The 22,572-nt window shown below is 46.3% G+C and overlaps 3 protein-coding genes across 3 annotated transcripts in view; 2 read left to right on the forward strand and 1 right to left on the reverse strand.

The window, feature by feature from the left end:
- Nucleotides 1-5,723: 5,723 nt before the first annotated feature.
- Nucleotides 5,724-13,276, reverse strand: sod2 (superoxide dismutase 2, mitochondrial). The gene is made up of 5 exons (XM_080533575.1): nucleotides 13,199-13,276; nucleotides 10,172-10,383; nucleotides 8,224-8,340; nucleotides 7,365-7,544; nucleotides 5,724-6,134 (listed from the first exon to the last, which is right to left on the reverse strand). The coding sequence occupies exons 1-5, from the start codon at nucleotides 13,225-13,227 to the stop codon at nucleotides 5,989-5,991; spliced, it is 684 nt and encodes a 227-aa protein (XP_080389701.1). The 5' UTR covers nucleotides 13,228-13,276; the 3' UTR covers nucleotides 5,724-5,988.
- A 1,660-nt stretch (nucleotides 13,277-14,936) lies between these two features.
- LOC308159599 (pre-mRNA-splicing regulator WTAP) lies at nucleotides 14,937-20,190 on the forward strand. The gene is made up of 6 exons (XM_080533418.1): nucleotides 14,937-15,062; nucleotides 16,183-16,220; nucleotides 16,892-16,947; nucleotides 17,093-17,151; nucleotides 18,078-18,205; nucleotides 19,964-20,190. Exons 2-6 carry the CDS (start codon nucleotides 16,191-16,193, stop codon nucleotides 20,144-20,146), a joined length of 456 nt encoding a protein of 151 aa, XP_080389544.1. The 5' UTR covers nucleotides 14,937-15,062; nucleotides 16,183-16,190; the 3' UTR covers nucleotides 20,147-20,190.
- A 747-nt stretch (nucleotides 20,191-20,937) lies between these two features.
- The window catches only part of LOC308159672 (pre-mRNA-splicing regulator WTAP-like), a gene marked incomplete at its 3' end in the record, with an annotated part of 5,446 nt that continues 3,811 nt past the window's right edge, over nucleotides 20,938-22,572 (forward strand). The window contains exon 1 of the mRNA XM_080533488.1: nucleotides 20,938-21,079. The remainder of the gene's footprint in view (nucleotides 21,080-22,572) is intronic.

Here is a 22,572-nt window from a genome sequence, read left to right on the forward strand (position 1 = left end):
GGAACGGCAGAAGGAACAGAAGAAGGAACGGCAGAAGGAACAGAAGTAGGAACGGCAGAAGGAACGGCAGAAGGAACGGCAGAAGGAACGGCAGAAGGAACGGCAGAAGGAACGGCAGAAGGAACTGCAGAAGGAACTGCAGAAGGGACAGAAGAAGGAACAGCAGAAAGAACGGCAGAAGGAACGGCAGAAGGAACAGCAGAAGGAACAGCAGAAGAAGGAACAGAAGAAGGAACGGCAGAAGGAACAGAAGAAGGAACAGAAGAAGGAACAGAAGGAACAACAGAAGGAACGGCAGAAGGAACGGCAGAAGGAACGGCAGAAGGAACGTCAGAAGGAACGGCAGAAGGAACAGCAGAAGGAACGGCAGAAGGAACGGCAGAAGGAACGGCAGAAGGAACGGCAGAAGGAACGGCAGAAGGAACGGCAGAAGGAACGGCAGAAGGAACGGCAGAAGGAACGGCAGAAGGAACGGCAGAAGGAACGGCAGAAGGAACGGCAGAAGGAACAGAAGAAGGAACAGCAGAAGGAACAGAAGAAGGAACAGCAGAAGGAACAGAAGAAGGAACAGCAGAAGGAACAGAAGAAGGAACGGCAGAAGGAACGGCAGAAGGAACATAAGAAGGAACGGCAGAAGGAACGGCAGAAGGAACATAAGAAGGAACGGCAGAAGGAACGGCAGAAGGAACAGAAGAAGGAACGGCAGAAGGAACGGCAGAAGGAACGGCAGAAGGAACGGCAGAAGGAACAGCAGAAGGAACAGCAGAAGGAACGGCAGAAGGAACGGCAGAAGGAACGGCAGAAGGAACAGCAGAAGGAACGGCAGAAGGAACAACAGAAGGAACGGCAGAAGGAACGACAGAAGGAACAGCAGAAGGAACAGCAGAAGGAACGGCAGAAGGAACAACAGAAGGAACGGCAGAAGGAACGGCAGAAGGAACAGAGGAAGGAACGGCAGAAGGAACGGCAGAAGGAACGGCAGAAGGAACGGCAGAAGGAACGGCAGAAGGAACAGCAGAAGGAACAGAGGAAGGAACGGCAGAAGGAACGGCAGAAGGAACGGCAGAAGGAACGGCAGAAGGAACGACAGAAGGAACAGAAGGAACGGCAGAAGGAACGGCAGAAGGAACAGCAGAAGGAACGGCAGAAGGAACAGCAGAAGGAACGGCAGAAGGAACGGCAGAAGGAACAGCAGAAGGAACAGCAGAAGGAACGGCAGAAGGAACAACAGAAGGAACGGCAGAAGGAACAGCAGAAGGAACAGAAGAAGGAACGGCAGAAGGAACAGAAGAAGGAACGGCAGAAGGAACGGCAGAAGGAACAGCAGAAGGAACAGAAGAAGGAACAGAAGAAGGAACAGAAGAAGGAACAGAAGAAGGAACAGCAGAAGGAACGGCAGAAGGAACGGCAGAAGGAACAGAAGAAGGAACGGCAGAAGGAACGGCAGAAGGAACGGCAGAAGGAACAGCAGAAGGAACAGAAGAAGGAACAGAAGAAGGAACGGCAGAAGGAACGGCAGAAGGAACGGCAGAAGGAACGGCAGAAGGAACGGCAGAAGGAACGGCAGAAGGAACGGCAGAAGGAACGGCAGAAGGAACGGCAGAAGGAACGGCAGAAGGAACAGCAGAAGGAACGGCAGAAGGAACATAAGAAGGAACGGCAGAAGGAACGGCAGAAGGAACGGCAGAAGGAACGGCAGAAGGAACGGCAGAAGGAACGGCAGAAGGAACAGCAGAAGGAACGGCAGAAGGAACGGCAGAAGGCCACGTCGGGTTCCACTCCTGTCAGCCAAGACCAGAACGCTGAGGTGGCAGTTGGGAACAGGCTCACCAGAACACCCGACAGTTGAAGACTGTTCTCTGGAAAAATGTAGCCTGGCTGGCCTGATTAATCTCGATTTTCTGCTGAGGCACACACAGATGGTAGGGTCAGGATCTGGTGCCAAACAGCATGAATCCATGGACCCAAACCTGCCTTGTGTCAACACTCACAGTCCAAGCTGGTGGAGGTGGTGTAATGGTGTGGGGAATGTTTTCTTGGCACACTTTGGGGCCTGTTAATACCAATCAGTCACCCCTTGAATGCCCACAGCCTATTCGAGTACCGTTGCTGACCGTGTGCCTCCCTTCACGGCCACAATGTACCTTCATCTTCTAATGGCTGCTTCCAGCATGGTAATGCACCGTGGGTTTCCAACATCTTGTGGTGGAATCAAGGCGACGAAGGATTGAAGCTGTTTTGAGAGCAAAGGGGCGGCTGTGGCACAGGAGGTAGAGCCGCCGTCTAATGATCGCAAGGTTGGCAGATCGGCGGTTCGAGCCCCGGCTGGCCACATGTCGAAGTGTCCTTGGGCAAGACACAGAACCCCAAATTGCTCCCAGTGAGCGGGCCAGCGCCCTGCATGGCAGCTTGCTGCCATTGGTGTGTGAACGGGTGAATGAGAGGCCGTTGTACAGCGCTTTGGAATAAGGTGCTATATAAGTGCAGTCCATTTACCATTCATTTACCCTGTACCCAGTATTAGTATAGTGTTCCTAATAAAGTGTATCTCTCACTTCAATGGACTACTATTCACTGTAGTCTGACCAAGTGATGAATGGTGGGGGAGCAGAGGTTAGGCAAACAGCTCTCCTGTTCCTCAAAGGTTGAGGAACACACACACACACACACACACACACACACACACACACACACAAAGGTTGAGGAACATCCTTCCCCTGAAATCTGTCCAGAGACGATTGCCACGGAGACAGTAAGGAATCTAATACTGCAACAGATGGCAAGAGCATCTCTGTGTGTGTGTGTGTGTGTGTGTGTGTGTGTGTATGGGTGTGTGTGGGTGGGTGTGTGTGTGTGTGTGTGAGTGTGTGTGTGTGTGTGTGTGTGTGTGTGTGTGTGTGTGTGTGTGTATGAGTGTGTGTGTGTGTGTGTGTGTGTGTGTGTGTGTGTGTATGGGTGTGTGTGTGTGTGTGTATGGGTGTGTGTGTGTGTGGGGGTATGGGTGTGTGTATGGGTGTGTGTGTGTGTGTGTGTTTATGAGTGTGTGTGTGTGTGAGTGTGTACGGGAGGGTCAGTACATGGAACCTGGCCAGAGTGGAACCTGGGTGTGTTACAGGGTGCGACGGTATTAGAGGTGATTATATCACGTATGGAAAAACTAAATATGAATATAATATTGACATGATGTCATAATGAGATTTAGATTAGCTTTGTCTCACACCTGCCGGAGAGGATGGACGTCACACCAGTCTGAGATCAGGGGGCTGGCTGATCAAATGCTCTCTTACTTTCTTAGGAAAGGTCAGTCAGAACTGTGGGAACAGTGCAATGTTCTATAACCGTGCAATATGTTTAGATTCTTGTGTTTATGTTTACATACACTGTATATAAGTTTACTAGTTCATATGTTTATATGTTAAGTACATAGTTACATGCTAACACCCCTCAGTCTATACACCCCCCTGTGAGTAGGCCATATTGTGTATATAAGTTTACATAATAGATACATACTCAGATTCCTACCGATTACTTTAGGTATATCCCCCCATTTATGTCTATTTATGTCTCATTCTTGTTTTTTATTATCTTAGGACTGTGTTTTATTATAACTTTGAGTTACATTTCATGTACGAAAGACGCTATATAAATAAAGCTTTACTTACTTACTATTATCTTAGGACGGTGTTTTGATTGTTAGCACCTAGGGTTTGCATTTCAATTTGGTTGTACCCGTACAAAGACAATAAAGATCCTTCATTCATTCATATTCATGAATGCCAAAGAGTTTTTTCAGGTCAGCTTCTCTCTTCATCATGGGGGTCCTACAGTGGCAGACTCGGGCTGTTTGAAGGGCAGGGGGGGCGAAAAGAAAAAAAGGGCACCTACTGCACAACATGGAACCCCATTAGTGCACATGGTCAAGTTTAGACCATTGGAAGGGCAGCCAATAGGGCATATCCTCTAATTTTGCCACTCAAAAGGGCACTTTAGTGCTACGTCTTTCAACTGTGGAGGCACATGGTCAGGTTTAGACCATTGGAGGGGCACCAATAGGGCACGTCCTCTAATTTTCGCCACTCAAAAGGGCATTTTTGCCACTCAAAAGGGCACTTGAAAGACGTTTTTCAACCGGGGGGCACCAGGAGGGGCGGTCGTCGCCCCCCCTGCCCCCCCCTGAGTCCGCCAGTGGTCCTACATCATGTCTGTGCTGCAATTCTCCATCCTACTAACAGACAGATATGTAAAAATATGTTAAAATCCATTTACATACATCTGCTTTTCAACAAGCAAAGCCTGTGGGGAGATGTCTTAGAAAGAAAGACAGAGAGACAGGGCCAATGCACTTCGTTTGAGTACGGTGCGTTCGTTTCAAATGGACATACAGCGCCACCTCTTGGTGAATAATAGTAATTACAAGTGTCATGGTTTTATAATGAGGCCAAGGCATAAGGCATAAGGCATAAGGAAAAGTGTGAAAAAAAAAAAATACTGACTAGGTCAACTCATCTTTTCCAAGAACGAACACAATGAAACAAGCTGTCCGCTTTTAACGAGTTATGACCCAATTATGACCACATCCTCCTTCATCGCCACCTCTCCCTCGTCAGGGCCGATGAACAACACTGTCACAGCGAACGAGAACAGACAAGTCAGCAACAGGGAAATGATGAATTGCACCAGATGCAAGTTTTTATGATTAAAAAAAAAAAGTTAATTGCTTCCATATGGCTTAGTTGGGGCCCACCTCCAATAATATGAATATGAGGTTTCCGACGACCATGAGATGATCAATCACGGGAGATCTCAGGAAGCCAAAAGGCGTTTCTCTCACTCAGAGCCGCCGAGTGAATCGGAATTAAAACAAAACAACACGTTTATCTCCACCCCCGACCAGAACATAAGTCATAATTCCACGGCTCTAAATCTTCCTTTCAAAATCATTTCCCCCCACCACATGCCTCCTTCTCACTTTCCCACTTCTCACACACATCGGGACTTCCTGTTTCAGTTGTTTTGGTTTCCGGCCCACCTGTCGGCTGTTCTGAATGTAAACGTAAAACGAAACGCGAAACAGCTGAGTCGTCTGACGTCGTTGGGTTAGTTGTCGTGTCAACTGAATACTAACATAGCTGTTACATTATGCAGCTGCATGGAGTGACACTGACCTTTACACAACACACACACACACAGGGGCGGCTGTGGCGCAGGAGGTAGAGGAGCCGGCGTCTAATGATCGCAAGGTCGGCAGATCGGCGGTTCGAACCCAGGCTGGCTACATGTCGAGGTGTCATTGGGCAAGACACTGAACCCCAAATTGCTCCCAATGAGCGGGCAGGCCGGCGCCTTGCATGGCAGCTTGGCCGCCATTGGTGTGTGAATGTGTGCGTGAACGGGTGAATGAGAGGCCGTTGTAGTGGGGTAGTGGTGGTCTAGTGGATAGTGAGTTGGACTTGTGATCGGAAGGTTGCGAGTTCAAATCCCGCCTGAAGCCACACCACTACTAGTGTGCCCTTGGGTAAGGCACTTAGCCCTCAGTTACTCCAGGGGGAATGTCCCTGTAATTCGTAATTGTAAGTCGCTTTGGATAAAAGCGTCTGCTAAATGGCAAAATTATTAATTACAAATGATTGTAAAGCGTTTTGGAATAAGGCGCTATACAAGTCAGTCCATTTTTTTTCTTCTTTTTTTACAAAAAACAAAGCAAGCAAATGCAATTCAAATCATATAATTTATTATCATACATCAAATACATTTCATCTTTTTTCCGATTCTTGTGTTATTGATATTCATGCTGACGAACACACAGCTGCTCTCTAAGACTGAGTAATAACACTCTGGACGTCTGGCTCCTACGCGACGCGGCGGCCTTCGTTTGAGTATGAGGGTTAGAGGGCGCTCCTCGCTGTGGGAGGCGGCCATTTTGTGCGCTCTGAGGGGGTACAGTTTGGGGTGTGGGGGGAGGGGGGGAAGGGGGGGGTCATAGTCTCTCTACTTTTTGGCCGCTAGGAGACGGTCGCTCACGTTCTCCCAGTTGACGACGTTCCAGATGGCTTTGACGTAGTCGGGGCGCACGTTCTTGTACTGGAGGTAGTACGCGTGCTCCCACACGTCGATGCCCAGGAGGGGAACAAGACCTACAGAAGGAAAAAGACAAGAGGGAGGGGAAAAATGACTTAAAAAAAAGAGGGGGAGGGACACTTAGGTGGCGTAGTGGGTTAAACGTTGACCATGTAACCGCAGGGTTCCCGGTTCGATTCCGGCCATGGACACATCCTGCATGTCATCCCTTCTCTCTCTCTCACCCATCCTTCCTGTCTAAATCTCTACTATCTCTATCACAATAAAAAGACAAATATGAGCGGGACTGCCCCACTCAGAAAAAAAATTACTTTAAAAAAGAAGAGGAAGTTTACACACAAAATCAATTTTCATGTATAATAATAATAATAACTGAAGCACTTCTGGTCAATCCATCCATGCCTACTGTCTTCACGTGCGGCGGCAGCGTCAAAGCCATCAGAACGCTGTTTACCTTCTAAAAAAAGTCCCATAATGCACTTTTGAACTCTGCTCTGCTATGCAAGGACATATTACCCAACGGGCCTACCGGGCCCAGGCCCCCAAGAGATCAAGGGGCTCTTTGCATTTCTTGTCGCAGGGACCCCGGTCGAATTTTGGGCCCTATGAAAGAATATAGTATTGGGCCCCGCCAAAACTAGACCTTATGATAGCATTAGAAGCTCTTTCACACACAGAAATTGGCTGTTTAATATGGCATTTCTTTTAAGTGGTTCATGAAGACCCCATTATAAGTTGTTATCCACCCCTGATCTGGCTGAACGGGCCCCCTAAATCATAAAACACATCACTGTCTGCTCCTACTGTAACTGGGAATGAGATTCCTTATATGAACATAAAAATCTATTTTGAACAGTTTATAGGGGCCCACGTCTTGCAAAGAGTGAAGCTTGTGTGGGCTACATTAGGGTTGGACGGTTTTACGGTTAAACCGAAAACTGGGGTTTCTAAAAATAGCAACTTTTTTTTTAACAAAACTGTCATGAAACCAGACTTTTTCATTTTTGACGCTGGTTTTCTCTGTGTACCACGTGTACAAAAGAAGAGATCTGGTGAGGCTGCGTTCTCATTTTATGCACCCAGATTGTGTCTCACAACCAGTTTACATTAGGGATGCAACCTCAGCACATATGTTCAAGTCAAGACTAAAAACCCATCTTTTTAATATTGCCTTTAAATGACTAAATAATTAAATGATGATTATATAATGATGGAGCACTTTGAGTCGCTATACAAATACAAGCTATTATATTCTTAGTGGTATGTGGGGGAGACTGTGGTCTCACCTGTGGTTCCCTGCAGGGGGTCCTGGTTGGCGCAGGCTGCGATGCGGAGCTTCCCGCTGTCCTTGTCCAGGCCCAGCCAGCCCCAGCCGGACCCCTGCACCGCCACCGTGGCAGCGGACATCCTGTCCTTCATCTGCTGGAAGGAGCCAAAGTCCTGTTTGATGGCCTCCATCAGCTCCCCTGCAGGGGCAGGACACACACACACAACATGGCTGACATTAGGCTTTGATTTCAATATACTATACTATACAATGTGGGGCGGCTGTGGCGCAGGAGGTAGAGCCGCCGTCTAATGATCACAAGGTTAGCAGATCGGCGGTTCGAGCCCCGGCTGGCCACATGTCGAAGTGTCCTTGGGCAAGACACTGAACCTCAAATTGCTCCCAGTGAGTGGGCCGGCGCCTTGCATGGTAGCTTGCCGCCATTGGTGTGTGAATGTGTGTGTGAATGGGTGAATGAGAGGCCGTTGTAAAGGTGCTATATAAGTGCAGTCCATTTACCATTTACAATGCGTACACCTAGCCTTCCACATACACACTCCTACCCATACACGTTTTATCATTCACATTTTATTTGCCAACACTTTTCTAGCCCCTTCTGTCGATGCCCTAGGTCCCCTTGGCTCAAACATCTGCTCCTCTGTCAGAAATCTTGGGAGTGATTTTTGACAGTGACTTCAAATTCACCAAGCAGGTCTGCCCTGTAGTCAAAAATTGCTTTTTTCACCTCAGACACCTCGCTAAAACAAGGGCCTACCTTCCGCAGAAGGACCTAGAGAAGGTGATCCATGCCTTCATAACAACCCGGCTAAAGTTGTCTAATAAAATCAATCAATCAATCACTCTCTAGCTGGGCTCACCCTGGGGTTCACCCCCCCCGTTGGGGGACAGGTTGGTCCAGAAGATGCTGTGGTTGACGTGTCCTCCTCCGTTGAACCTCAGGGCTGGCTGGAGGGCCACCTGTGCTGTCACGTCACCTGGAACACATACACACACACACACACACACACACACACACACCAGGAAGAGATCAGCTACACACTACAAGTGTCCTGGGGCCGGTTGCATAAAGATAGATTAAGACTGGTCTAAGCCTTAGTAAGTAAGTAAAGCTTTATTTATATAGCACCTTTCATACAAGAATACTGTTGTAATGCTCAAAGTGCTTTACAACAGGAATAAGAACATAAAGTGAATATAAAAACATATATAACAACATATACAAGCATAGCATGAATATAAAAGCAGGGGAAAACAGATAAACACAAAAGATAAAATACAATTAATTAATTATCTAATTAAGACTGCCTGTTGCATAAAAAATAAGACCGACTTATTTTGAGGTTGGAACGTTAGCCACCTTCCCCCCTGGCTAAGCTTGATTTAAGGGCTGTGTTGCTATGGGAACGAGTCGGGGCTAGTAGCTAGCTAACACTGTAACTCCAGCGCAGTAAACTACTTCACTGGTTAAAACTGGTGAGCAGTATATTTTTCTCCACATTATATTCCCCCAATATACATACGTTTTCAGCAGAAGAACATTTTGTTTATCTCTGATATCTTCCACCACTAGGTGTAGCTGTTTCGTCCGCCATGTTTTTTTTCTTCTGTCAAGTGTCTTATTTTACCTAGAATGCATAGGTGACAGGCTATCTAAGTCAGTCTTACTTTAGTCACTCTTAGGCTATCTTTATGCAACAGGAACAGTTAGAGTCTATAGCAAGACTGACTTGAAGTGAGATCTAAGTCTAAGACTGGGTCTATCTTTATTAAAGTGAGATCTAAGTCTAAGACTGGGTCTATCTTTATTAAAGTGAGATCTAAGTCTAAGACTGGGTCTATCTTTATTAAAGTGAGATCTAAGTCTAAGACTGGGTCTATCTTTATTAAAGTGAGATCTAAGTCTAAGACTGGGTCTATCTTTATTAAAGTGAGATCTAAGTCTAAGACTGGGTCTATCTTTATTAAAGTGAGATCTCAGTCTAAGACTGGGTCTATCTTTATTAAAGTGAGATCTAAGTCTAAGACTGGGTCTATCTTTATTAAAGTGAGATCTAAGTCTAAGACTGGGTCTATCTTTATTAAAGTGAGATCTAAGTCTAAGACTGGGTCTATCTTTATTAAAGTGAGATCTAAGACTGGGTCTATCTTTATTAAAGTGAGATCTAAGTCTAAGACTGGGTCTATCTTTATTAAAGTGAGATCTAAGTCTAAGACTGGGTCTATCTTTATGCAACCGGCCCCTGGCGCCAGGCGCAGGCGCCAGACCAGACTAGATGATCGTGGAGTGAAGATATTATTAAAGCGTACGCGATGCGACGGGTGATCGACAGGCGCGTACGCTTTAATAATATCTTCACTCCACGATCATCTATTCTGCGACGACTGTTGTTCTTCCTGCACACAGGTAAACATATCCAGGATCCAGCAGCATCGTCGGGCTCACACAAACAAACCCGGCGAATTTTTTACTTGCTCCGGGCACGCGTTACTGTCGAACCCTGAGAAGGCTTCCTCCTCCTCACCCTTGGCCAGCGCCTCCTGGTACTTCTCCTCTCTCTCTCTCTCTCTCTCTCTCTCTCTATCCTCCTCACCTTTGGCCAGCGCCTCCTGGTACTTCTCCTCTCTCTCTCTCTCTCTCTCTCTATCCTCCTCACCCTTGGCCAGCGCCTCCTGGTACTTCTCCTCTCTCTCTCTCTCTCTCTCTCTCTCTCTCTCTCTCTCTCTCTCTATCCTCCTCACCCTTGGCCAGCGCCTCCTGGTACTTCTCTCTCCCTTCCTCTCCCTCTCCCCTTCCATCCTCCTCACCCTTGGCCAGCGCCTCCTGGTACTTCTCCTCGGTGACGTTCAGGTTGTTGACGTAGGTGGCGTGGTGCTTGCTGTGGTGCAGCTGCATGATCTCTGCGTTGATGTGGGGCTCCAGGGCGCCGTAGTCGTAGGTCAGGTCAGGGAGGGAGTGCTTCTGCCTGGCCCCCGCCACAGACACCACGCCCAGGGCTGGGCGGAGGGACGCCGCGCACCTGGCAACACAACACACACAACAGACATGTCTCACCTGGCAACACAACACAGACATGTCTCACCTGGCAACACAACACACACAACAGACATGTCTCACTGTCTCACCTGGCAACACAACACATGTCTCACCTGGCAACACAACAGGCATGTCTTACTGTCTCACCTGGCAACACAACACATGTCTCACTGTCTCACCTGGCAACACAACAGACATGTCTCACCTGGCAACACAACACAACAGACATGTCTCACTGTCTCACCTGGCAACACAACACATGTCTCACTGTCTCACCTGAGACACAACAGACCTGTCTCACTGTCTCCTGACACACTACAGACCTGTCTCACTGTCTCCTCCTGACACACTACAGACCTGTCTCACTGTCTCCTGACACACAACAGACCTGTCTCACTGTCTCCTGACACACTACAGACCTGTCTCACTGTCTCCTGACACACTACAGACCTGTCTCACTGTCTCCTCCTGACACACTACAGACCTGCCTCACTGTCTCCTCCTGACACACTACAGACCTGTCTCACTGTCTCCTGACACACAACAGACATGTCTCACTGTCTCCTGACACACTACAGACCTGTCTCACTGTCTCCTGACACACTACAGACCTGTCTCACTGTCTCCTGACACACTACAGACCTGTCTCACTGTCTCCTGACACACTACAGACCTGTCTCACTGTCTCCTGACACACTACAGACCTGTCTCACTGTCTCCTGACACACTACAGACCTGTCTCACTGTCTCCTGACACACTACAGACCTGTCTCACTGTCTCCTGACACACTACAGACCTGTCTCACTGTCTCCTGACACACTACAGACCTGTCTCACTGTCTCCTGACACACTACAGACCTGTCTCACTGTCTCCTGACACACTACAGACCTGTCTCACTGTCTCCTCCTGACACACTACAGACCTGTCTCACTGTCTCCTGACACACTACAGACATGTCTCACTGTCTCCTCCTGACACACAACAGACCTGTCTCACTGTCTCCTGACACACACAGACCTGTCTCACTGTCTCCTGACACAACAGACCTGTCTCACTGTCTCCTCCTGACACACTACAGACCTGCCTCACTGTCTCCTGACACACTACAGACCTGCCTCACTGTCTCCTGACACACTACAGACCTGTCTCACTGTCTCCTGACACACAACAGACCTGTCTCACTGTCTCCTGACACACTACAGACCTGTCTCACTGTCTCCTGACACACTACAGACCTGTCTCACTGTCTCCTCCTGACACACTACAGACCTGCCTCACTGTCTCCTCCTGACACACTACAGACCTGCCTCACTGTCTCCTGACACACAGCAGACCTGTCTCACTGTCTCCTGACACACTACAGACCTGTCTCACTGTCTCCTGACACACTACAGACCTGTCTCACTGTCTCCTGACACACTACAGACCTGTCTCACTGTCTCACCTGGCAACACAACAGACCTGTCTCACTGTCTCCTGACACACTACAGACCTGTCTCACTGTCTCCTGACACACTACAGACCTGCCTCACTGTCTCCTGACACTACAGACCTGTCTCACTGTCTCCTGACACAACAGACCTGTCTCACTGTCTCCTGACACACAACACACATGTATCAATGTGTCCCCATGACAGAATGACAGCAATTAGCATTCCCAGTTCACGTTGGCGCGACAAGAAAGAACAGTGGGTCCCTTTCAAGAAAGCTTCTAATATCTGGTTGCTCTGTAAAGATGGTTTCAATCGTTAATTGAAAGTGTTAATCTTGCACAATTGGCCTGAATGTGTTTGCGAAATCCTGGGGGGGGGGGGGGGGGAGGAGGAAAATAACAATTCCCATTTGTGTAAGAAACGTTGTGGGCAGGCAGCTAAAGGACAGCTAAGGACAGTCCTGCAGCTACATGATGGCTAATGGATGTTGCATCATCACCCTATTATATCAGCTGTGAGTTTTGGTTAGTTAAAAAGGCCAAGCAGGGTTCCCACACCTTCTGAAACATCACATTCAAGCACCTTTCAAGGACTTTCAAGACTCAATTCCCTCAAATTCAAGGACCCAACACATAGTTTGAGACAGATCTAGATGAGAATGTATATATAATAGGAACTATCCGCTCACAGACAACAATTAAAAAGAGAGAGAGAGAGAGAGAGAGAGAGAGGAATTCAATTCAAGCACTTTCAATGACCCATGTCTATTTTCAAAAACTTTTAAGACCTCGATTTCTTTTTCTCAAATTCACAAACTTTCAAGGATTTCAAGGACCCGTGGGAACCCTGCAAGTGTCCCAAAAATGCTGATTAAAATGTCAACCAATGACAACTAGTAAGTAATAGTGGGAAACTGTTTCTGTTTACCAAGGCAATTCATTGGCCTTTATATCACTTGAAGGCCTAAAATATATGCAAGCTTAGTAATAACAAGCTACTTTAATAACAAGCTACTGCATTATAGTCAGGTGCTCCTGCATTGGATAACTGACTGTGTCAGGGCTGCGTTCGTAAAAATCGCTCTGGAAATCGGATCAACACTCATGGAATGCCTCTTATCCAATCAAATTACTCGGTTCCTTTATGACGTCGAACCCAGTGTGCGCTCCGGCGCTCTGAGAGCGAATTTACGAACGCAGCTCTACATTTTGAACGTATCCAGGTTAGCTTGTTAGCTACTTTTTAGCTAGGCATCCCAGAAGTCTCGCCGTGGCGTTAGGCTAACAGGCAACAATGTCAGTATGTTGCAATGTGTCTGTTAGCATGCTAGTATAGTGTATAACCGTACTGCGCTCAGTATTACCTGCTCACTGCTCTGCTCAGCATGCTCATGTTCCTGTCCTCCACACACACAGACCAGGACTGAACCACCGCTGCTGCCCTTGACCGAGTCATACCCAGGGTTGCCAGGTGGGATCGACAATGTCCAGCCTAACCACAGTCTAAAAACCGCGAAATCCACCCAAAAAAACACCAGCCCAACCAACATCTATATTGTCAGAAATAAAAACCGCTAATTACTATTGGGGTTTGGGGCAGGTGCCCATCTCCTGCCCCCTAAACTGTATGTTGCCAATGATGTTTGTAAAATAAAAAATAAAATAAAAAACTGCACATATGTAGCTTACTAGGGTGTGTGTTTTAACTTCACGCATTTTGTAACTTTCAGGCACTGACGTTTTAGATACCGCCTAAATGTTATTAATCCAACCCAACCGCCCAGTGTGATCCAAAGTAGCCCATTCGGCGGGAATCAGCCCCATCTGGCAACCCTGAGATCATACCATTATGAAACACGTGGGTGCGTCAGACACGTAATGATTTGGGGAAAACTTGTGACAACACATACCACACACAACACACGTTTTTATTCGTCAAATAAACGGTCAATTATTTATAGTGCAAAGATGATGCTATATAGAGGATATATATACTTTTTTATGAGTTATATCACGTTATTCCGGTTATGTCATAGTTCCACCCACCCCATGTTGGTTAGCTCCGAATGGCCTTCAGTACTCTCTCTAGAATCCCTTAAGAATGTTTCAAACAAGAGAGAAAAGCTCATATAATAATAACTAATAATAATAACTTTTTTTATTTGTATAGCACTTTTCCTGTAAACGTTGCAGCTCAAAGTGCTCCAATCATTATATAATCATCATTTAATTATTTAGTCATTTAAAGGCAATATTAAATAGATGGGTTTTTAGTCTTGACTTGAACATTTGCTGAGGTTGCATCCCTAATGTAAACTGGCAGTGCATTCCACAATCTGGGTGCATAACATGAGAATGCAGCCTCACCAAACCTCTTCTTTTGTACATGTGGTACACAGAGAATGTAATGCACATTGAAGTAATGTATTGTATCACTGTAGAGTGCCACTAATTTTCAACATGTGTCCAAATGTGAAGGAAAAAAAGGGGGGAAAGGGTGGAATTTCTTATTTGTGGCTTCATAAAATATGACACGTTTTACAAATGTGGACAAATGTTGAATCAGAGAGGCACATAACAGTGGTACTTTAATGTGCATCACTTTTTCTCTCTCTGTTGTTTGAAATACAACTTAAAGACGAGAAAAGAGATACTATGTGATTAATAACAAGTAACAAAGGCTGCGTTCATAAATTCGCTCTGAGAGCGCCGGAGCGCACACTCCGTGCAACGTCATAAAGTGACCAAGTAATTCGATTGGACAAGAGGCATTCCATGAGTGCTGCTCAGGTTTCCAGATCAAATTTACGAACGATCAAAATAAATAATAATAATAAAAAAAATACAACCAAAGAAAATAAAAATACAACCAAAATACAAAATATTCACAAAAACATTTTTTTTATTTAAAATGTTAAATATATTATAGATGATATATAATATATATTTTTAAAAATGTGTTATAAAATAATAATAAAAAACAAAACAAAACCCAACCACAGTAGCATCATGCGGGTCGCCCCGCCCCTTCTTGCCCGGGAGGCGGGGCCGCGCTGCTGTCCTCTTCTACCCGATGATGGCGGCGCTGCGAAACCCGCACGAATAAGCTCAACAAAAACAAGTCAAGTTGCCACACCGAGCGACCTGTCGAACCCAGACTTCACACTAGCCTGACCCCACGAAGACGACTGAGCCATTCGGGTTTCGAAAACGAAGGAAACGGGTCCGGTAAGTGTTCAGCTTTAGGCCGTTGTATTGGAGAGTCCGTGTGGAGGAAAGTAACGGCCGGAGCAGAGGCTCAGAGGCTTCCTGCCCGGCGCCATTTTGTGACTGAACAGGGCTAACACAGCCAGGTAGCTACTAGCTAAAAAGAAAATAATCGCGTTAGACAATGGCAGACAAATGCAGACAACCACAGACTAACTACCACTTTAACCACCGACTTAGCTAGACCCGTCAGCGAGCTGCTGTTCAGTGTTCTTGAGACGGGCTTAGTTAATTCCGTTGGGTTTCCCTCGCTGCTGCGTATTAATGTTGTGAATGTAGCTATCTAACCTACATTTGTTGTTGAAACTGTTCACAGCAAAGTGCAAAAAAACAACAACAACAGCATCCTGCACACTCAGATCTTAATCTGTGGGGAAAAAATAAAGTAGTTTATTGCTTTGGAGCTTTCGGTCATAGTAGACCTTGTGGTATAAACACAGCCATGTGAATGCAGTGGTCTGGTCATACCGCTGTGGTAGAAACAGAGTTCAAACAACATCACTTAGATTAGCTAATGCACCTAAACACCTCTGTGTCCGATATTTCACCTAGTGACTGGAGAAACAGTTCAATATTTCACCTAGTGACTGTAGAAACACTTCAATATTTCACCTAGTGACTGGAGAAACACTTCAATATTTCACCTAGTGACTGGAGAAACACTTCAATATTTCACCTAGTGACTGGAGATTCAAGCTAAAAAGGATCCCTGTTTGTTTAGTCATACCAAAACAGCTCTGTTGTACAGCTCAGGGTTTTGGGGCATTTCCTAGTCACCTGGCGCTAGTTAACCCACTCCTAGTTAACCCACTCCTAGTTGACTTTTAGGATAGCTAGCTATCAAAGGAACCAGCCAGCGAAAGGCTCATCATCATGCAAATAACTAAACAGATATTTGAATACCCGGCGCATACCTTAACTAAGTTGTTATTACATGACTTATTACGTTACTGCAGATCTTCTTTTTTCTTTTTCTTTTTTGAAGATGCTTGTCAGAACATTTGCCATTGCTGTCAGTCATCTCGTGTATCTATCCTAGTTCATTTTTCGTAGCGTTAATCTTCTTGTCTTTCACTTTCAGAGCGCAGGATGACGAATGAGGAACCTCTTCCAAAGAAGGTGAGACATCGACCCTCTAGTACCGATACAGAATACTTTATTCACCCCCGAAGGGCAATTCAGTTCCCACAGTTCACGGCCACAAACACACGATCACACAACAACACACCCATCACTGGAGCTCAGCACCCAGTCCACGGTTCACAAGTGCAAGTCCCAACAGTTCAAGTTTAAGAACAGTTCAAGAGGTACATAAAAAGTGCCTAAGTTCACAGTTCAAGTTTAAGAACAGATTCAAGGGATGCAAAAAAAAAAAGTGCCTAGGAGATGGCAGAACCCCATCTTTCCCTGCTGGGTCTGCTCATTTAGCAGCTGAAGGAATTAAGGATTTGGCGTAACGGTTTGTCCTTCTGGGGGGGGGTCGCCTGATAGCGCCGTCCTGATGGCAGTAGTCTGAATTCTCTAGACAGGACATGGTTTTGTAGGGCAATAAGTCCTCTGGCCTTCTGGACCGTAGTTCTAGCAACTAGGGGCCTAGGGCCTAGTTGGACTCTATGGCCCCACACCCCCCTAGTTGGACTCTATGGCACCACACACACACCCCTAGTTGGACTATGTCACCACACCCCCCTAGTTGGACTCTATGTGGCCCCCCAGTAGTTGTGTTTTCATGTAACCTGCCTGTGACCCCCCCCCTCCCTGACTCCTATCTTCCTGCCTCCCCCATCTAGGTTCGCCTCAGTGAATCTGACCTGAAAAACTTAACCCGAGAGGAGCTGTGTGTGAGGTGAATACCAGTTCTGTTTGGCAGAGAGGGGAGGGAATGTGTGTGTGTGTGTGTGTGTGTGTGTGTGCAGGGGGGGGGGGGGGGGGGGGTTCTTTTTTGGCTGGGAGCTGTGTGTTTATGTTTATGTTTGTTTACTTTATTTTAGGTGGAAGCAGCATGACTCCTATGTCCAGGTCTTGGAGGCGAAATATGCTGATCTAAATTGTAAGTGCTTTTCACTTTGGCGTTCAAAACTGCACAAATTATGTTTAAGGTTATGAATAACATGTTGTTCAGAAAATGTAGATGGGTGGAGAAGGTGATTATTATTTAAGAGGGACTTTGAATGTAAAACAGCCGAGTGTTCGTAAGACTCTGACAAGTATGTGCATCTCTGTTTGTGGGGCATCCCTTTGGAATGGACTAGATGTGAGTGTTAAACTGAGGAGCAAAAATATGAATAAATTCAAAGGCTGTTATTAGACAAGTGTTTTTGGACATGTACAGGACAGAGGGAGTAGTAAGGTGACTGAAGTTCATCTTAATTAGTTTTCTGCATTTGATATGTATGTTGTATATGGATATTTATGTTATATTTAGTTATAGAAAGAGACTCTATTTTTGAAAATGTTGTATCATATTGTAAGGAGGGGGCAGGATACGTACTCCTGTCCCCTCCCGAACGCGCTAGTGTACATTGCACAAGGTGATATTGTGTTGGATAACTTTTTTTTCTTTTTACATTTTTACGTTTTTATATGTTTATTGTGCTTGGGACAAATCCAAATCAAATCTAAACGTGATCTTCAGCATTATTTCACTTACTACTACCATGAATATCACATCCATGCTAAAACCCTTGAGGTTTGATCAGACCGCCATTGCAGTGATGTACGATGACTGCCAATGGCCCCTGGCCTGAGCTAGATTACTGAGCTAGATTACTCTTCCTGCCACGATAGATGATTCACTCGCTTAGTCAAATGTATCGATTGTTAAATCACTTTGGAATAAGGCCGTCTGCTAGATGCCAAAAATGTAAATGTAAATACAAGGGGGATATACCCCCCCCCCCTATTCAGCACGGTGCAGATAGGCCTTTTGTGATGCTAAATGTCTGGATGTTCTCTCTCCGCCCCCAACTGTCTCAGCCAATGACGTGACGGGTCTGAAGGAGTCGGAGGAGAAGCTGAAGCAGCAGCAGCAGGAGTCCGCCCGCAGGGAGAACATCCTGGTCATGCGGCTCGCCACCAAGGAACAGGAAATGCAAGAGTGTACAGTACGTATCCCCCCCCGCGCGATAACCTCCCTCCCCCCGCTTCCCCCAAGAGGACCTGGAGGGCGTGTGCTTACTAACCGACGAAGCATTGATGGAATATTGGCATCTGTTTACTAACCGATGAAGCATTGATGGGATATTGGCGTCTGTTTACTAACCGATGAAGCATTAATGGAATATTGGCGTGTCGGTAGTTTTTGCTCTTAATGACAAACGGGAGCCTTGTCATAGTCAATTTATTTAAACACGCACCAAACTACACCGGTTATGGGCGCCCTGGGCGCGGACTCTAAAAACAGAGAGAAAACATGATGGAATATGGAAACACAAGATGGGTAAAGGACAACAACATAAACAAACAAAATAAACATGGAGGACGTCTTAACATTCATAACCGCACACATTTAAAGACAGACATCCATACTGTATATAACACATCAGGAACATCTCAGTAGCCTAGGTCACAGCAGTAGTGGGTTTTAAGCAGAGTCTCGAAAGTCTCTAGATCGGGGGCCTTGAGGTGGGATTTAGAACCTCTCATGTGGCCGAGGTGTCACTGGAGAACGAGTGTCTACTCAAACTAAAAGTCCATTGAGTTTTTACATCTGTGCCCCCGTTGTTATATTAGTAGCACAGTAGATTTGTAATCTATAACCTTTTTAGATGTACAATGATTGATTTAACCAAAGTGGTCAGTCGTGCTGTGCTGTGCAGGGGTGAGTGCCAACATGCAAGTGGATTGTTAAGCTTCCTGATTAGGGCTGCAAAATTCCTGTACGTTTGGGAAACTTTCCGGTAATTTCCGGATAATAATATGGAAACATTGGAAATTGTGGGAATTTTGCATCCCTATTCCTGATAGAGCGTTGGGATTTCCCTGCTACCCTCTTTGACTGACAGCACAGTGGATCACCTTACAGCCTTAACGTCAACAAATATCATTCCTTCCCCTGTCGGGGGAACTCGAGGTCAACGTCGGGCAACTGGGTGGACATTTGAGAACGTCGAATGTTTTACGGTGTAAACTATTTGTATCCGGTCTCGTTCGATCTATCCGACACCGTCGCAAGTGTGTTACGAGCTTGTCTCCGACACTGTGCCAATCAAATACAAAAGCGTCCTTTGAAGGGCAAGCTTTTTTTAGTAAGTGTTCAATCCCGGTAATGTGTTATTAGGGTGTACGAATAACAAGTAGTTCTTCTCGGGCTATGACTGGGTTCTGTGTTAAGCTGCAGTGAAGTTGGTTTCACACTCCCTGCCAAGTAAGACGCATCCGGTGCCTATAATGGGGGGGCACATTATCATGGGAGCAGTAACCGGCTGTGGCGCAGGAGGTAGAGCTGCCGTCTAATGATCGCAAGGTTGGCAGATCGGCGGTTCGAGCCCCGGCTGGCCACATGTCGAAGTGTCCTTGGGCAAGACACTGAACCCCAAATTGCTCCCAGTGAGCGGGCCGGCCGGCGCCTTGCATGGCAGCTTGCCGCCATTGGTGTGTGAATGTGTGTGTGAATGGGTGAATGATAAAAGCGCTATCTAAGTGCAGTCCACTTACCATTTACCAACCATTACCGTTTATGTAAATGTTTGTACCAGATAAGGTTTTTCTGTGTTTTAATTTGCAGTGACAACAACACCCCTGTGATCAAATCAACTGACCCAACTGTGAAAATGTTATAGGACGACAGATGACTCGTGGGGCACTGAGGTTCACCTTTTTAGCTCACCGTTGACTGACACCTGTCTCTCTCGCCTCCGCAGACCCAGATCCAGTACCTCAAGCAAGTCCAGCAGCCCAGCGCGGCCCAACTGCGGTCGTCCATGGTCGACCCAGCCATCAACTTGTTTTTCCTCAAAATGAAGGGCGAACTGGAACAGACTAAGGACAAACTGGAGCAGGCCCAAAATGAACTGAGTGCCTGGAAATTTACACCAGATAGGTAAAGACAATCAAAAATAACTCGTCCCGTCCCGTCCCCCCAAAAAGTCAAGACTTCCTCACACCCCCACCTCCCCCCACCCACTGCAGGCATGCAGGAACAATGGTGGGGTTGGGGAAAAAGGCTGAGAAAATGCTGTACTCACCACGAGACTCAGACTTTACAAAAAAGCCCCAAAACACCCCAAAAAACAACCCCCCCCCAAAAAAAAAACTGCCATGTTTTTTTGTACTGTTGTACGGTCCTCCTCTCAGCTACATTATCACATAATCTAAACTGAAACTGAGAAAGACAGTATGGTCAGGTGACACTTGTGTTTTCAGCTATCTCCCCCCCCCCCCCCCCCAGGGGGCCATGAAGGAGTCGGGACTGTCCCTGAAGAGGTGGTCACGTCCGACACGGATATGAACTGCCCCCCCCCCCCTCTCTCTCTCTCCTCTGAAACCCAAACCACACCCAGACAGTTGCCATATTAAAAGGGGGGGTTATGGTGGAGATTAAGGCAGTGTTGGGCAAACTGCTGGAGCAGGGCGCTTCATTTCCCCCTTAGCCTAAATCATCAATTGAACATTTAAAGAGACATTCCCCCCCGGCCCTTTTTTTAATAAAAGACATTTAACAAACAGTGGGGGGGAAACGCAATAAACCCCATAACTACGCTAGTGTGCTCTCCTGAGACTCTCTAAGACTCTTGGACAGATCTAGAAATACAATACAATACAAATGCAAATACTGTGGGGGGGGGGGGAAAGTACTAGGATATAAGTTTGTAAGACTTTGGGGGGTTGAGGAGCCACTAGAATGATGTAAGACTGTTGGGGGCGGAGCCTGTAGACTGTAAGACTCTCTGGGGGAGGAGCTACACACTCAGTTCCTGGAAGGGGGCGATGGTTCGGGCGTGATCGCCCGTGTCTTTGGTACGCGGGCCTACTGACCGGTAGAGTGTATTTATTTACATGTTTTAATTTTGTGAGTTGTTTCTTCTGTTTGCCGTTTTCATTTATACTTTTTCCTCTTCTTTCGTTCATTGCTCAAATTAGGGGTGGGCATCGACGATCGATAATTGATCGATAAGGATCTTGGTCGATCACAAAATAAAACATTTGGTCGATCACAAAAAAAAAAAAAAAATTTTTTTTTTTTTGTGATCGACCAAATGTTTTATTTTGTGATCGACCAAGATCCTTATCGATCAATTATCGATCGTCGATGCCCACCCCTAGCTCAAATGCTCTTGCGCTCACTGCAGTGTGTCGAACACAGTCCATTGTCCTGCTCGATTGGCATTAAGCCAGTTTGGGTTGCTCTTGAGGCCCCTCGAGAAAAGGACCTTTACTCTTTTAGACTTTTTGGTTTTTTATAAAACATACACACTGCTGTTGGTGCATTGAGACATTTTTCCATTATGAATACAATTGTGTGGAACAAAGTAATGTTGACAAGTTGATTATAATGTGTTTATCCAGTGTAATGTTGCTGTTGTTCTTTGTGTATGAATGTTGTTGACCTTTCACTCCCCCCCCCCCCCCCCCCCCCCCCCTAGCCAATGACCGTTGAACCTGTTTATGCTGGAGGGGGGCGGGGGGGGGGGTCAATTGCATTTCTATTTCAGAAAGTGAGAAGTGCAGTTAATGATTTGGAGACATTCCTCATTGAAGTTTAATGATTCATTAATTCAAATGCATTTTACACGTCCAGCCTTGGATATCTGTCTGGCCATCAACCTCAACGTTGCTCAACATAGGTCCGGGATTTAACCAGTTAAAGGTTAACTAATGCATCTGCCGCAGACCCCGCCGACTAATGTAATGTCTGTTGACTTGACAGTCGCTCAGGTCAGGTAATGTGACAGACTTCACTAAGGCTTCACTAGCATAGATTGAGTTGTGTATCAGATGATTTCCGACCTTAAAAATATGTCTACTGATCAAGGATTGCTAAAGCAATGTTCAGTTAAACATTATATCTTTGCTCTAGGCGCAGGGTGTCAGCCATAGTCAGCACCCCTGGAGCGATTAGGGGGGTTAAGTGCCTTGCTCAAGATCACATTGACAGTGTACCACCGTAGATATGATGCCAGCAACCCTCCTGTCACCAGCTCACATGCAGCTCCCTCCTGAGGCGGGGGAAGGATCGAACCAGCGACCTTCCGATTGCTAGCCGGCCTCTAACCTTTAGGCTACCGTCTCCCCCAAGGTTCATGTTGCTGAATCTTGATCCATTATCGGGTAGATTCCTGAAAGAGGCTACATAGTACATACTACTATAAAAATAAGTCAACACAGAACAACCATAAACTCTTAGGTTACCTTATGGAAGTAATTCAACATGCACGTTTTCGAAAATCCCTTTAGGACCTAAAACCTACTATAAATTAATGTTTTACTCACCCATAAGAGTCACAAGCGGTTTCCTCTGTTTCTTTTTGTG

This window comes from Nansenia antarctica (genome assembly GCF_963989245.1).
Source record: "Nansenia antarctica genome assembly, chromosome: 6".
NCBI lineage: Eukaryota > Metazoa > Chordata > Actinopteri > Argentiniformes > Microstomatidae > Nansenia > Nansenia antarctica.